The sequence below is a fragment of the Coenobita brevimanus genome, chromosome 98, assembly GCF_032717465.1.
Source record: "Coenobita brevimanus isolate Jiangsu-jjx chromosome 98, ASM3271746v2, whole genome shotgun sequence".
Classification (NCBI taxonomy): Eukaryota; Metazoa; Arthropoda; class Malacostraca; order Decapoda; family Coenobitidae; genus Coenobita; species Coenobita brevimanus.
Genome location: NC_137051.1, coordinates 39,733,484 through 39,750,955, shown reverse-complemented (window position 1 = coordinate 39,750,955; position 17,472 = coordinate 39,733,484). Strand labels below are relative to the sequence as shown.

The following is a 17,472-nucleotide window of genomic DNA, read 5'->3' as shown; positions in this document are numbered from 1 at the left end:
TCCATTCTCTTCTAAATCTAATGTGTGCCATCTGTCTTTACTTTTTCTCTCCCTTTCCTTCCTTTCTCTCTCCCTTTCCCTCCATTCTCACTTCTTTTCCCCTCCATTCTCCCTTTTTTTCCTTCCGTTTCCTCTCCTTTTCCCTCCATTCTCACTTCTTTTCCCTCCATTCTCACCTTTTTTCCTTCCGTTTCCTCTCCTTTTCCCTCCATTCTCACTTCTTTTCCCTCCATTCTCCCTTTTTTTCCTTCCGTTTCCTCTCCTTTTCCCTCCATTCCCTCTTCTTTTCCCTCCATTCTCTCCTCTTTTCCCTCCATTCCCTCTTCTTTTCCCTCCATTTTCTCCTTTTCCTTCCATTCTCTCATCTTTTCTCTCCATTCTCTCCTCTTTGCCTCTAAACCTGATGTGTGCCGTCTGTCTCTGCCTTTTCTCTTCCTTTCCTTCCTTTCTCATTTCTTCCTTTTCTCATTTTCTCCTCCCTGTCTTTTTTCTTCGACTGCCAATTTGTCTTTTTTTCTTTTTCCAGATCGCCTTGGGTCATAATTGCCATCGTTCATGAGCTTGTTTATAAGATTGGTTACCAGAGACTTCAAAACAAACAATAGATTTAATAGGAAAGCGAAAATACGGCAAAATTATCCGTCTTTATAATTCAGTGTTTATAAGATTTGTTCGTGGTTAAAATTGATTATGATTCTGTACATACTTGATCCTCAGCTTTCCTCTCTCTCTCTCACTCTCTCTCTCTCTCTCCATTAGGACGTAAAAAATTCCTGTCAGCCTAAAGTAATGTGAATCATCTACCAAGTCATATATTCTCTTGATTTCCGACCTCCTGTGCTTAGCCGACTGTGATTCTTTGTAAACTAGGTCAGGGAGGGTGTAGGTCTGGAAGGGTGTAGGTCATGGAGGGTGCAGGGCAGGAAGGATGTAGGTCAGGAAGGGTGTAGGTCATGGAGGGTGTAGGTCAGGAAGGGTGTAGGTCAGGAAGGGTGTAGGTCAGGAAGGGTGTAGGGCAGGAAGGGTGTAGGTCAAGGAGGGTGTAGGGCAGGAAGGGTGTAGGTCATGGAGGGTGTAGGGCAGGGTCTGTAGGTGGGCATAGGGGCGTGTAGGCAGCGGCTGGCTAATTTCCGTTCTGTGGGCGCTGTGTTTTCGTGGAGGGTCTAGGTGAGGTAAGGGGTAGGAAAGGTTAGATAAGGTTAGATGATGTTAGGCAAGGTAAGGTAAGATAAGGTCAGCCAAGGTAAGATAAGGTAAGGTAAGGTAAGATAAGGTAAGGTACGGTAAGGTAAGGTAAGGTACGGTAAGGTAAGGTAAGGTAAGGTACGGTAAGGTAAGGTAAGGTAAGGTAAGGTACGGTAAGGTAAAGTAAGGTACGGTAAGGTAAGGTAAGGTAAGGTAAGGTACGGTAAGGTAAAGTAAGGTAAGGTACGGTAAGGTAAGGTAAGGTACGGTAAGGTAAGGTAAGGTAAGGTACGGTAAGGTAAAGTAAGGTTAGGGAAGGTAAGGTAGGTAAGGTAAGGTAGAGTAAGTTAAGGTAAGACATGGTTAGTAGTTAGGTTAGGTTGTTAGTGAAGCCTGTTGGGGTTTTAGGTTAGGTTATTCTGCTACGTTATGTTGGGTTAGATTGGTAGGGTTAGGATACGTTAGATTGTTAGAGGTAAGTTAGTTTAGGACATTGCAACTCCTCACCCTGCCCTGTGGTGGGAAAGGAGGTCCGGATGATGATGATGATGAGGAGGAGGAAACTAGACGTAGAAGTAGGTTAGATTATTCCGTTAGATTCAGGTTTGGTTAGTTTGGTAGGATTAGAATACGTTAGTCTGTTAGGAATGCGTTCAGTTAGATAGGTTTGTTAGGATCGCTGGCTAAGAAGAAGGCTGGGAAGCGCTAGCAGGCGTGGGTATTTATCATGCTACACCTAGAGGGCAGTGTAACGGGTACTTCCAAACTGCTTCTTCCCTTCCTCCACTCCCTCACTCCCCCTACCTCCCATCACCCTCCTCCAAACCACTCTCTCTCTCCCTCACTTCCCCACCCCGATCACCCTCCGCCAAACCACTCCTTCCTGTCCTTTACTTCCTCAGTCCTGCCACCCCCCTCCAGACTGCTTCTTCCCTCCGTCTACAGCTCCCTCTCTCCCCCCACCCCCATCACCCTCCTCCAAGCCACTCCTTTCCGCTCTCTCCCTCACTCCCCTACCCCCATCACCCTCCTCCAAACCACTCCGTCCTGCCTTCCACTCCCTCACCCCTCTCCAAACCGCTCCTTCTCACCTTCTACTCCCTCTCTCCCCTCACCCGCATCACCTCCCTCCAAATCACTCCATCCTGCCCTCTACTCCCTCACTCCCCCCACCCCCTCACAACCACTCCCAAGCCCTCCACTTCCTCACCCCTCTCCAAACCGTCCTTCCCACCTTGTACTCCCTCACTCCCCTCCAAACTGTTTCTTCCCTCCTTGTACTCCCTCACTCCCCACCAACCCTCTCCATCCCACCTTGTACTCCATCACTTACCTCCAAACTGCTTCATCCCGCTCTCTACCCCCTCACCCCTCTCACCCACTGCCCTCTGACCCCGGCCTGTGCTTCCCGGGCTGGAAATGCAAACGTCACCTCCTTCCTGTTACTTCATGCACCGGAAGCCATCAAACCTTGCACATATGGGTCAATTAGGGTACGAGTACATATATATCAGTGTATCAATAGTTATTTCCCGATGCTTTTTACGTTCTGCTGACCGGAACACCTGTAGCCAATTTTGTCAGCAATTTCTCAGTACCTGTGATCGTAAAAGAACGTAAAAAATATAAAGAGAACATTAAACTCCGTAAAAATCATCTGTAGGGAGATAAAAGTGGATGCGGCTCAGAAAGGATAAAGCCAAGCCTCAAGAGTTGGTGATGCTTAGAGATGCGATAGTATTGTGTGTGTGTGTGTGTGTGTGTGTGTGTGTGTGTGTGTGTGTGTGTGTGTGTGTGTGTGTGTGTGTGTGTGTGTGTGTGTGTGTGTGCGTGTGCGCGCGCGCGCGCGCGCGCTCAGAGGGGGTCTCTCTCAAGCGGTATGAAATTGTCTGACTATAGCCGTGACGGAATAAAATTAAACCAAAGCACTCGGGGGCCGAATGTTAGTCGCCTGCCAAGATACTTTGTTGACTGAAGTACAAGCTGCCTACAAACTAAATCTGAAGAAAATCGCAACGCTGTACGGAATTCATTCACCGCTTTTCACAAAAATCCAATCCATATCAAAAATTATATGGCGACTGGCATTCGGTCGTCCTTGATCAATCCTCACCAAAAGTAATAGATTTCTACACATCCACGTAGTTGCAATTTCCTGAAGGTTTGGTGAAGATTCGTCCACAACTTTTCGAGATATTTTGGCAACAGACACACACACACACACACACACACACACACACACACACACACACACACACACACACACACACACACACACACACACACACACACACACACACACACACACACACACACACACACACGCCGACAAAACTATATCGCCTAGCCTCGCTAAAGACGGGCGATAAAAAAAAAAAAGAAAAAAAAAAAAAAGACGTTCTCAGGCTGGAAGGGCCAACAAGAATACAATTTTATCATCATCATCATCATCATCATCATCATGAGCGTGAGACAGTCCACAGCAGGTTGAAGGCCTCACCCATCACTGAAGTCCCATGAATTCGGATGACGTCTTTTTAAGATGTGTTCTCCGCTGCCAGAGAATTTTATGAAGAAAGGTCCCTCATACTGAATGGGTTTACTAAAATCACACCTAATCCCTGCAGTAAAAAGTAAATAAATAAATAAATAAATAAAATAAAAGTTGGGCCCAAGATAAATAAAATCGTCCGGAGATGGCAAGAATCAGACATGACATTCCTCCTTGACTGAGTAGGATTTCCTTCACGGGAATAAAATCGTCTGGTATCAGCCGGAATATAACACCCAGATGTATCAGTAGCAGGGACAGGGTTTGTAGAAATAGTTTTAATCCCTCTGCGTAGGGTTCGTCCCTGCTAAGTAGAGTTAGTTGATATTAGTCTAGATAAATATGGGAAAGGGTTGATGGTGGCGTAAGGAGGTAAGTCGCACATAGTTGTACTGCCTCAGGTAAAGGGCTGCTGAGCATGTGTCCAGAGGTAAAAGCACAGAAGTCACAAGAATATATTTTTAAGATGCGTGTCGGTCATATTTGCCTTTCATTGTCAACGGTAAACACGGTAGCTTTCCTCTTGTAATCTTGCTTCAGGATTCTTCAACTGGTTTTGTGTTTACTGATTTTTTCCCTTTATTTATTTATTTTTCTTCTGCCATTAAAGCCTTCAGTGGTAATGTTTTCTTTCCCTCCTATCACGTGTAAGTTATTTTATTGCGTCATAACTCACAGGCACAGAATTTGTAGGCGACGTGTTAGTATGCAAAGGAAAGTGTCAGAGAAAGCCCTTTGTTTTATCCCCCATCTCGTGTCTGGCTTCCATGACACGTACCAGAACCTGTGTTTGAGTACTTCGCCACTTACTTATAATAATAATAATAATAATAATAGTAATAATGATAATAATAATTGTAGTAGTAGTAGTAGAGTAGTAGTAGTAATAATAATAATAATAATAATAATAATAATAATAATAATAATAATTAGTAGCAGTGATAATAATAATAATCATCATCATTATTATCATCATCATCATCATCATCCACTTTCTTCCTCACACCAACCACAGTGTACAGTCGCGGGCAGTAATATCGATCCACATGTTTTTAGCTGAACGAATGTGAAACTCGTACATAACATTCAGAAAAGATTGGGAGGGTTTCAAAGATCACATGGCATGGTTTCGAAAGTCATTGTTCACTGTGTTTTTATGTATCGTGATGAGGTGATGCGATATTTGTGTGTAGTTGTATACAGTGGCTGCAGACTGCCCTTGCCTAGGTGATCGATGGTTTCATAGTGAGTGCCGCTGCTGTTCGATTTTGTGTGTGTGTGTGTGTGTGTGTGTGTGTGTGTGTGTGAGAGAGAGAGAGAGAGAGAGAGAGAGAGTGTCAGTAAAACAAATATTCTGTACTGTACCGTGTTTTTCCTGTTATGCAGTGTTAAATCTGAATGTACAAATAAATAGTAACGGTAGCCGTAAACATAAACAAGTCAGTGAAGAATATGTAACAATGTCATCAAGGAAAAGGTGAGGCATTGTACGTCACTCACTGTCCATCCACTTCCTCGTTGGGCCAGCTGGACTCCACGCAGGTCATCCAGTATCCGTTCCCTGTTTCTCTTCCCCATTCCTGTGACACAAACCCCGCCACACGTCAAGCAGGGGTCCATTAGCCTGTGTGACAAGGGGAAAGTACCGCTAGCCTCCGATACTTCATTCTCTGTCGTCAGTTCAGGTGGATAGTTGATTGTTTTAAATTTTGCTAGTACCTACAGACAGTTTTATTCGACGCTAAATATTGTTCGCTAGACTGAGATGCTTCGCTGTCCAAACTCATGCCGTCACCGCTTTCTTTTTACTCCTATGACGTTTATTTATTTATTTTATTAAGTTTGTCTCCAGACAGTTTGATTCGACTCTAAATATTTTTCGCTAGACTGAGGTACTTAACTTTCCAAACACATGCCGTCATCTCTTTCTCTTCACTCCGAGGACGTTTATGTGTTTATCATTTTATTGTAAAGTTCTTGTTATCTTTTGGTGATTCAGTTCATCTTGAGAGACGCATTCCGAACTGGGGAGGTTAAATATAGCCGTCATTAGCCCCTTGACAAAAGAAAGCCCCCCTTAAAGTTCAATACAAATCGACTGGAAATGGTTTGAATACACTCTCAAAAGCCGTCGCCGTATTTGAAGGGTTAATCATTTTACTTTGATGACGTATTCTTTGCCGTTATTCTTAGTACCTTCAGACATTTTATTTGTAGTTCAAATTTGGGGACACTTTGAATTAGAGGGGTTTGCTATCAAATTCGTTAGCTCCTTCGGTACTGGAGGGGGGGCGCGGTAGCACAGTGGTAGCGCGCTGGACTTGTGATCGGGGGATTGCAAGTTCGAGCCTCGCCCGGGCTGCCGTGCCGGGAGGGGTAGCTCCCTCCTGTAACCCTAGCGGGGCTATATAGGCCAATACAGGGCTTAGCTCGGGGGAACTCCATTTCTCCCATTTTTTCGGTACTGGAGGTGCCTTGAGTTGAGTTATATCGGTTCTGTGTACCCGATTAACACATTGACTGCTCGGCTTTATTTGAACTAAACAAACTCTTCAGGTGTTAGTCGAAATAAAATTCCTAGGTATACCAGTAGCAGAGACAGGGTTAGTTTTCTCTTGACAACAAATTCATATGACGTTTGCTTAAATTGAATTCCTACTAGTACCAGTAGGAGAGAGAGAGAGAGAGAGAGAGAGAGAGAGAGAGAGAGAGGATTGCGGGACATGGTATTTGAATCCTTATTATTTTTTTTTTTTCAATAACAACAGAGGAAGGAAAAACAAATGACTAAAAAAAGTTGCTACGATTTTTTTTTCACCTTAGGAAAATGTAGTGTTAGTCAGAATACAATCCCCAAGTTCACCGGCTCTAGGGAAAGGGTTAACACAAGGACTCTATAATGCTGTGTGTCAAATGGTTGATCTGAGGGAGGAGGTGGAGGTACCGCTAGTGTCAGATACGCCGCCTGTCACACACACGCCAACCCATCGTTACGGCGGCAGTGTAGGAGTGAGGATGGCAGGTTAATGATCCGCTGAGGCATAAGGGCAGTTGAGTTGGTTTAGATTATTTTTAGGTTAATAATAATAATAATAATAGTTGTGGTAGCGATGTTAATGAGAATGAAAACCACGGTACAGCATAGTGATCCAAGATAGAGTATCCCGGTGTAATGGCTTTCCCAATACCTTAGAGGATCATTAAAGTGTGGGATGAAGGGAAGAAGTGCCGAAAAAACTGGCCCCGGATGCCCTAGATGCCATACGAAGCTGCGAGGTTGATGGACGATAAGGAAGAAGGAAAATAAGGAGGAAGTAATACATTTTGAGATATCGCTTTTTTTTTTTTTTTCTTTTTTTGCCAGTTTTAGGGTACGAAGTGACCGATTCTTTCAAGCCAAGAAAGCGATCTTTATTGTACCCGCGCTTCTGGAGGGAGAGAGAGAGAGAGAGAATGTCATGTTTTATATACCTGTCGTGTGTGTGTGTGTGTGTGTGTGTGTGTGTGTGTGTGTGTTTTAACAAAATAACTTGTGGTGTTTTTATCAAATATTAACGAAACTTGGTGAAAGGTTTGAGGATAAGACAAGAATAAATGATTTTATTTTGAGCATAATTTGTCAAAGGTCAAGATCATTAGACCTTGCAGGATCGGACCATGATCCCTTCCGCAGCGAGGTCTAGGAAAACATAGGAAGACCCGGCTCCCGGTCGGCTCCACCCAACGTGCACAGTGCCACCACGTGTAGGCACCTCATCAACGCCTGGTGAGTAGTAAAAGCTGCAAGTAGGTTTTTTGATTAGCCGGTCAGACTGGCAGACATATTGATACCTCATTTGTTTCTTGTCCCTCTTCTTCTAGCATTAAAATTGTGGACCTGGCTTTAAAACAGCTGCTGCCGGTCGTATCCTAGGGTGCCATAGTAACCCCCGTGTAGTCGATAGGTACAGATCCAAGCCTTATTCTTCAGTCATGGGTGCAGGGAACTTTAAGGTACGAAAAATCTTAACGCGAGGACGTCATCTTTTTATCGAATTATTACCATTACCTTACTGTTTTATTGACTTCACGAAAACCGACTTTTCTTGGCTGGCTTAGTGAAGGTTATGTCTTACCCCTGACGCTCGAAAAGCCTCCTAAGTTGAACAGAATTGTCTCTAAATAGCAAAAAAAAAAAAAAAAGAAAGAAAGAAAGAAAGAAAAGAAAGAGAGAAAAAAGAAAGAAAACAAAATAAAGTGACCATGTCAGAATTGAACCTTTGTTGGCGAGGGAAGTTGTAATGAGAGCAGGTAAATCCTGACGCACGTGCATGGGTTTTTGTTATATGGTTGAGAACGTGATGGAAGGAGGAAGACAGTATTTGCTGATTAATGTAACACAGTAACTGGCAGGCACGCCCACTTAACTTGTTATTTACACTGCTAACCCATTCACCCAGAGGACTTTTTTTTGTTTTACTCTTCAGTCAGAGGTGTTCATGTTGATAATAATAGAAATAATAGTAATAGTAATCATAATAACTAGAGGGGCACTCAGTGGAGCGCATCTCTCCGACAAGGGTAACGTAATTTGGGTTTTGCATAAAGTGTTTTCCGGATCCAGAATCTGTAATACGATCCGGATTGGTCCCAAAGTTAATCGATTGTGCCCTGGAACATGAGCTATCTACCCACGAAATTTGGTCCAGATCTCACATTTAGTTTTTAAGTAATCCTGCTAACAGACAAACAAACTAACAAACAAACAGGGGTGAAAACATACTCCATGTCGGAGAGAATAATGATGATGATGATGATGATGATGATGATGATTATTATTTAATTTAACAGAGCCCCATGGTAGTGAAAGGATTAAGAAGGGCTGTATCTAACCCCTACTTAGGGAAAACTCTCTCCCGGACTAAATAACGAGAGAGAGAGAGAGAGAGAGAACGTGCCGAAGTAAGTAGGTTAGTGTATGCTGACTGAAGTAATGGACAGACAAGGCATGAGAGAGAGAGAGAAAGAGAGAGAGAGAGAGAGAGAGAGAGAGATCATTTACATTCCCTAACACATTTCCTGGGCCGAGTTGGTGGTCCACTGGTAGCGTACCCAGCTTGCAATTGAAAGACCTTTAGTTTGATTCTCAGGCCGGTCAGACTGTTGAACAAAGCTTGATTCCCCTTTGTCCGTGTCCACCCAGCAGTGCCACTGGGGACCTGGATATAAATTTCATGGTTGCGTGACGTACTGTAGGAGAAGATTGGCACTAAATAAACTCTCGTGCTGTCGATAGGTGTTCATCCTAAATCTCCTTCTTTCCCTTTAGACCTTGTGTTTTTGCAGGAGGGACAGCGAAAATAGAGGGCCGGGTCCTCCCATGTCTCCCGTTCCTCCTAGAAAAAGCAACCCACAGCTACGAAAGAAAACTGATCGTAGGATATACATGGTCCAGGACGAACAAGGAAGGGAGAGTGCATATCCCCATGTCTTTAGTTCCTCCTGCAGAAAGAAATAAAGTTACGACAGGAATTTTGATGATATGTTCTAGTATCCTTCCCCAAGCTCCACCAGGAAGAGTACAGTAGTAACGGGATAAATGATGCTTATATTTAACCTTTATAATTTTGATAAGTCACCCCTATGCTAGAATAATCGTATAAGAGCAATAATAATTAAGGAAAACTGGCCTCGGGTTTACGTCGACGGCCACGTTCTTCTTCTTTATCGAGTTCACCCCACGCGACTGGGAGGTCACTTCCAACTCCCTAGCAGACGACGTGTTTATCAGCAACAACAATGGACATGAACCAGATTGTGACTTTTGCAATGGGTCTTGCAGTCCTAACCCTGCAGGATGAGGAAGAAGCCTCTGCAAGAAGACAAAGGAGGGGGAGAAGGAGGGCATTGTGGATGAGAGAATGGCTCCCGCGGAATGAAGAAAGCAGGCAGTATAGAAATCTGCACAGTACTGCTTTCTTCCCGAGTATGCCTTTCGAACGTGCGCGGGCCTCTCTTGGAAACAATCAATCCACATTCCATCATATTTACATTTTGGTATATATGAAAAGTTTCTATGACAAACAGAAATAAACGTGCGCGGGCCTCTCTTGTAAACAATCAATCGACATTCCATCATAATTAACACATTTTGGTGTATCTTACAATTTTTTGTGACAAATAGAAATATTACAAGTCGTATGATAAAAGATTATACAAAGTCTACTGACGGTTGAATTAATTATAATATAATATAATACATCAACTGACTACAGAGTTCAAGATAGCAGACGACACACGCTACCTGGCCACAGCTACATGTAAACTCCATAGAGAAGAAGGAGACTACTGAGTCGTGGACGTCCACTGTCACCGTGGACGTCCACGAATGGGTCAGGCGACCTTCCATCCGTGGACGTCCACGACCCTCCCGCGGGGGAGAATTTGGACGTCCACGGTCAGTTTGGACGTCCACGAGTCTCCCGGGTTACTGCGTGCATGATAAAGGAAGCTGTGGTAGAAGGTGTTATTGATGCATGATAAAGGAAGCTGTGGTAGAAGGTGTTATTGATGCATGATAAAGGAAGCTGTGGTAGAAGGTGTTATTGATGCATGATAGAGGAAGCTGTGGTAGAAGGTGTTATTGATGCATGATAAAGGAAGCTGTGGTGGAAGGTGTTATTGCATGTATGATAGAGGAAGCTGTGGTAGGAGGTGTTATTGCATGCATGATAGAGGAAGCTGTGGTAGAAGGTGTTATTGATGCATGATAGAGGAAGCTGTGGTAGAAGGTGTTATTGCAGGTATGATAGAGGAAGCTGTGATAGAAGGTGTTATTGCAGGCATGATAGAGGATGCTGTGGTAGAAAGTGTTATTGCATGCATGATAGAGGAAGCTGTGGTCTGTGATTGAAATTACAGTTAGGGCCTCGTTCGTGTGTTATTATCAGGTCATTGGCCGTGGTAATTGCAGGTAGTTAAGTGGCATTGTTAGGCGATTGTAGCTATGTTAATTGTGTGTGTGTGTGTGTGTGTGTGTGTGTGTGTGTGTGTGTGTGTGTGTGTGTGTGTGTGTGTGGTGAAATTTTCGGCTCTACCTTGTCCAAATGATAGGAAATTAAAAGTAACCATGATTTTGGACGTATTAGTGTGTGTGTGTGTGTGTGTGTGTGTGTGTGTGTGTGTGTGTGTGTGTGTGTGTGTGTGTGTGTGTGTGTGTTCTAGCTACAGCCTGAGACAAAAGTTCACCTGATATTCCACTCCTTACACCTCGGACTTTCTTCTCTGACGCATCACATCAAAGCATTACGTATAGCCACAAAAACATGCCAAGCCTCTCTCAGCTTCGGTTAGTCAGGAGGCGAGAGTGAGAAGTAAGGTCAGAAAAGGTGAAATATTTGGCTTGAAGTTGCTCAAATGTCAGGAAGTTATGAACAACCTTGACTTTGCACGCATTAGAGAGAGAGAGAGAGAGAGAGAGAGAGAGAGTGTGTGTGTGTATGTGTGTGTGTGTGTGTGTGTGTGTGTGTGTGTGTGTGTGTGTGTGTGTGTGTGTGTGTGTGTTGAAATATTAGGCTCTACCTCAGCAAGATGTGAGAAAAAAATACACCCTCGACTTTGAATACAGTAGTGTGTGTGTGTGTGTGTGTGTGTGTGTGTGTGTGTGTGTGTGTGTGTGTGTGTGTGTGTGTGTGTGTGTGTGTGTGTGTGTGTTACCCTTTAGGTACGGTGACATCTGTACCACTTTCTTTTTCTTCTTTTTTTTTTTTTCCTTAATCATCTGACGAATTTTTGCGGCGTAAGGAGAGATTTTCCAAGCTAAGGAGGTCAATTACAGTTTTATTATTATTATTATTATTATTATTATTATTTCGGAATGAGGAGTGTTTAATCTGTCTTGAGGCGTCAGACAGAGTAGGAATAAAGTTAACTAAGCCATGGCTATATTGACGGGGTTAATGATATAGAGGTAAGGTCAAGGGAGAAGAATGATATCTTGTGGGGATGTTTCTCTCTCTCTCTCTCTCTCTCTCTCTCTCTCTCTCTCTCTCTCTCTCCCTCTCCCTCTCTCTCTCTCACTGTATTGACGGGGTTAATGATACAGAGGTGAGGTCGTTGAGGAGGAGGAATGATACATTCTGAGGATCTCTCTCTCTCTCTCTCTCTTAACTTCTGTACGGTGTTATTCAGTGTATGGGAAACATTTTGCAACGAACGAGTTAATGAAGTAAATAAAATGAAAAATATAATCGTGTGGAGACAAGATCATAAACATACGTCGTTGGATTGAAGAGGTTAATATCACAGTTTCGTGTGTTGTTCGTATTAAAAAGTTGATGCCCATATAAGGAAATCGTAAATACTGAAGAGACAGCCATTTCGTGTGATACCTGAAGAGGGTCCAAGTCGGGCGGGGTTTGTATCTTCCCTTATTCCCTTACCTAGTTTCCCTCTGTCGGTATATCTCATCCAATCTTGCATTTTATTTCAAACGGGCTATTTGATTTTCACCGAGACGTGCAGGAGGTTCAAACTAACGAACTGTAAACACCAACAAAGCAATGTTCTTATCACCATTCTCTTGCTTTCTCCAAACGATTAATTTTACCTTATTGACTTTCCGAACTGTTGAGGTTAGATGAGCTTAAATATACTCTTCCTTACCCTCTTCACGTCACGAAGTCTAAGAGCTGATGAAAGTCGTGAGGAGGTAGCAGGAATAAATCGGTAAAATATAAGACTGAAGGGGTTAACTTTGAGCGTACTGGTGTGTTTTGTTGTTGGTTTGGACGTAGCGAGGTGACGCAGTGGTGGAGGGAAGATAGTGGTATTATGTGTGGGAAGGTTATTGAACAGAAGAAGGGAAAAGAAACAAGTGGCAAAACAAATAAATGAAAAAATAAATAAATAAGAGCATCGTACTGAAGTGGTTAGTGTATCTTGTCTGAATTTCACAGTCCCGTAAATTTGTCCAAGTTAAAGAAATATAACCCACTCATTATGGAAATCATGTTTGTTGAGAGGATGCAACTTCTTCCGCCTGACTCATATCTGCAGTGGCGGATCCCTATGGTGGGGGTTGTGGAAAGGGGTAACAAGGATTCTGCTCCCCCCCCCCCTCTTTTTTCTTTGTCTGTGGCACTTTTTTCTGCAACAAATATACAGCAGTACCTGTTTGAAAATTGTACAGTATGAATCTGATATCTGTTGAAGTTAGTATAGCCTGTATGTATTATGATTATGACGTCCACCATCCACTCTTTTGATTTAGTGCTACCATTACATGACTCCTTGCTGAGTGACAAACCATATGGCGTCTCACTAGTAAGGAAACCATTAACTGTGTTGGATGGTAACCATGTAATTGTCATCCTCTGTATTTCCAGCTGCCTACGACCTTCAGTCTTTCTAACGCAATGTGTTCAAGCATCTCGAAATAAACGGATCTTGAATTTGGCTCTCTGTTATCTTGTTTTTATTTTTTCTTGGAGGGAACAATCTTGCGGCTTTGGTTCCTTCTTCCTTGCATGAAAAAACAAAGGACGCCTGGTGTTCTAGTGAGTCAGGATGCTTCAGGTGGATGTTGCCAGTAAGGGTGCACATCCGAGGGCAAGGAGAGGTTTATTGTTTACAGTGACACTCAGGAGAGGGGACTGGTCACTTGCCTTAACTATGTAGCCATACTCAGGCCTCCTACTCTCTCGATGGGGCAATAAAGGACTGGGTAATAAGTATATAAACCCATAGATTATAAAATGCATGGGTGACATCAAAGGGTAATACGAGGAAAAGGTAAAGTTTTGAACCTCCCTTACACCGATGCTAAATCCGGCCCAGATCTGTCTCTTACATGGGAAAGTGCTTGAAGAGTGAAACTGCACAGACTTGACAAAAATAAAATGTCAGCTGGTTACTTCATGGATTCACCGGGGTTCTGTGTCAGTTTTTTCCCCCTGCTCTTCCTCGTTTCTTTTCCCATTTGTGTGTGTGTGTGTGTGTGTGTGTATTTCAGTAGCATTAGATTTGTCCCAACTCACAAATCATTAATATTTTTTTATAGTAAGTCTCGATTTCTGATAATGTATTGTCAGTAGAGTGGATGTCGGTACTATTACACGATTTTATTCATCTTAAGGGAGACTTTTTCGAACTGGAGGGGTTAGATACAGCCTTCAATAACCCATTCACAACTGCGGGATATTACTATCATCCTGGGGCAGCGAGGGTATAATAGTTGTGATGTGACAGGCGGGGTTAATAACTTGGGATGTGTGTATCGTGAGAGTTGGTCAGCGCGGTGAGGAAGGGACCGTTGTGGCGAGAGTTGGCAGCCCTGGGAGGATCTTAACGGTACCTTCCACCTTCCCGCTAACCTGCTATGGTAGGTTAGTCCACGCATACACGCACATGCACCCTTCACACACACACACACACACACACACACTTGGACCCGTCATGCACACGCGGTACACATTCAGGTGATAAAAGTTAGCTACTGATGTCAAACTCATAGGCGCAAGTTTAAACCACCAACGTATTGCAAATTTGAATATAAAGACAGCCACATACTTCAGCCATAGGAATGTGATATTTGTTGTGTTCTTGCTAGACGATTTAATTCAGAATAAGAGAGGGGATAAGGATGGGTGTATGAGTTAGAAAATATAAAGTAGAAAGTACAAAATAGATGTACTCCAGAGGTATGGGCTAGAATCCTCCTCCTTCTCATTGCGGAGTGATTCAGAGCAGAGGATAGTGTGGTGGGTGGATTATTACCAGCGTGTAATGGCAGCCTTGGTGGGTTTATGGCCGCCGCTGCGGATCTTCCCCATTCGCCGAGACCCACTTTTTGAACTCAATGAAAAAATAGTCGGTCAAGGAATTCCAGCAACTGTTTAAACTGATTGTAAATAGTTGTAATAGTAGTAGTAGTAGTAATTGTAGTAGTAGTAGCAGGTGTAAGGATCCATTATAACATTCTCCCTCTCTTACTGCGTGGTTTGACAAGAAAAACACAGTAAAATGCACGATAAAAGTAAAAGGTAAGAACTATGCAGAATATTGAACAAGGTAAGAAATAAGAGTTATACGCAGAAACTTTCTTTTCCTCCGTGTCAGGCTCTGAGGCATATTCGTAGACTAGACCAGTGATTCTCTCTTTTTTTTTTTTTTTTTTCCAGCCACGTTCTCTCCTATGGACCCAGTACCCTACTTTACGCCTACAGCATTATGGGTAAAAAAGAAGAAAGTCTCAGAAATCATTACTGCGACAGGTACATAAATTTTGGTGTCAAGCCCTTCATTGTTATTCCCTGTTAAAACTGCAAGTGAATGAAGACCACAGGATGCGCTCAGTTCAACACGTATGTACTCTTTATTGGAAGGACTCAGCCACTGGCCCTGATTTGGTCCATACTACGGTTCAGAGGTGAGCTGGGGTTTACATTATGCCGGAGACTTGCCTGGTTTTCTGAATGAGTTAAGACGTGTACCTCCCAGTGCTCTTTCGTAACCAAGGTCGTCGACACCGGAGGATGGGGAGCGACAGGGTGGAGACGTTTACGGCCATATTCTGAAAAATAATTCCTTCCCTAAACTTTTTCTTCCCTTTGAAGGATTTTTCTTTCCCTTCAGTATGCTTAAAGATTTCCTTGGAAGGGAAGGAAAAATGTTCAGGTTGGTAGCCCTGTTAAACTAAAATGATCCATCCTGCTGATACTTGGTATGGTGGAGCGTTAAATTTATAAACTAATACATCAAAACACGCATATCTCGTGTTGGATAATGGAAGCACAACACTCCTTCATGTAGGATAGCGCTGAGGGAGGGGGAACCTTGGACAGCAGATGTTCACTAGCCTCAATTTAGGACACACTGGCATCACTGTTTCTCTTCCATGGCCAGGCGGTGTAGGTGGCTTGAGAGTGTGACGCATAACAAAACAAGGAGCACCAGGAGAATGCAACACCCGCGCCCCAAAATTTTAGTGTAAGGACTTAAACATTTGACTTTGCTGTGTGACCTTACCCTTCGACGGATTATTTTCAAACTCGAAAAGCTTCATTCTTGTCTGATCTTCCACTCTTCCACCAAATTTGGCCTAAATTGGATTAACACTGATTGACCTCGCCCTTGACCTTTGACTTACTGGTCTGAAAAGTAGTGTGCTTACCCCTTGACTCACCCTTAGCAAGATATTATACAGTATTTGGTATATACCATATTATGATGTACTACAAATTGTAACAATGTAACCGCACGAGTTTTGTAACAGTATCACTCAATATTTATTTAGGTAACGTCATGTCGTCATACTATATTCTTGTAACTTAATGTCTAATGCTATCATTCTTTTTCAACAACAGTATGCAACCACGCTCTCTCTCTCTCTCTCTCTCTCTCTCTCTCTCTCTCTCTCTCTCCACCTGTGTTTGCCAATTTACCTCTCCTCTAAATCTTATAATTACTGACAGTTCTCAGACTAAAGTCCTCTATAATTGCTGACGTACCTCCTCCTCCTTTCCCTCCCTTGCTTCTCACCTATACTGTATGTTATAATCCTCTCTCTCTCTCTCTCTCTCTCTCTCTCTTTCTCATTACACTGTGACCATACCACAATCTCCACAATTTTATAATAGGAAATTTACCACTGCCTGTTTCTCGTTATGAAACAATGTGTATATAATCATACTATATTCGTGTAACTTTATATCTGTGATTATTAATCTATTTATATGTTTATTACAATGGTTCAACCCATCAAGGCAATCCACCCGACGTATGTGTTACTAGGGGGTGCGCCATTTGTTTAATTTTTGTTGTGTAAACCTTACACAATAAAATTTGTAAATCAAAAATCACCCTTAGCACTTCCACCAAATGTGGTTAAAATCAAATAACAACTAATTAAGTTATATTGTTCACACACACACACACACACACACACACACACACACACACACACACACACACACACACACACACACACACACACACACACACACACACCAAATTATTACACTCGCCGGCACCACGATCGCTTGGGTGTAAATATTGCTCATTTAACAGTATCATTACTAAATAACAATCAGTCTCAAGTTTCCATTTTTGAATCTTCAGCAAAACTTATGGATGTGCGAAATAAGATAAAAAGGAAGTTATCAGCACGCAACTAACTTAAAAGTGTTCTTGATTTGGTGGTACAGAAATGCACAATAATATTTTTCTCTTTAGTTGGTGTAATAACTCAAAAGGAATTCTAAGTTTAATGTCTGGAAAATGCGAGAAGTTTAAGGACAGCTCTAACACCCAAACATCCAAGTTAAGGTTGTATGGTATAAGTTATTTATTTTAATGCTTGAATAGTTGCTATTTTGCATGGACCCCGCATAGGAACCTCTGAACTAGATGGTCTGTTCCCTGAGGTCCACAGTCCTGCATGTCACACCTAATGTCGCTGGATACTACAAACTTACAAAGTAATGCCTAGCAACTAAAATATATATATGGACAGATATATACCTCTTTACAGTGAAATCTTCTTTAATCTAGTCATGTTATCTCTGGACTAATTTATTTTGCTTTCAAGACACATCAGACTAGAGAGGTTTTTATGCATACTATACTCTTTCTACTGTAACTTGGACTAAAATTGCCTTCTCTCCATCTCGAATGCTGCGTTGCAACAATAAAGTAACAGTTTCGAGGCAGTCACGAAGAAGTGCAGGAAAGGATGTGTAACGACGGAGCACAGTCAT

The 17,472-nt window shown here is 42.7% G+C and overlaps 1 protein-coding gene across 1 annotated transcript in view; it reads left to right on the top strand.

Moving 5' to 3' along the window:
- Positions 1 to 17,472, top strand: part of LOC145414042 (uncharacterized) — a 77,770-nt gene that overhangs the window by 15,762 nt on the left and 44,536 nt on the right. Inside the window, exons 3-4 of the mRNA XM_080283606.1 lie at positions 9,062 to 9,164; positions 10,030 to 10,172. Of these exons, the coding sequence (XP_080139732.1) occupies positions 9,062 to 9,164; positions 10,030 to 10,172 (246 nt within the window). The remainder of the gene's footprint in view (positions 1 to 9,061; positions 9,165 to 10,029; positions 10,173 to 17,472) is intronic.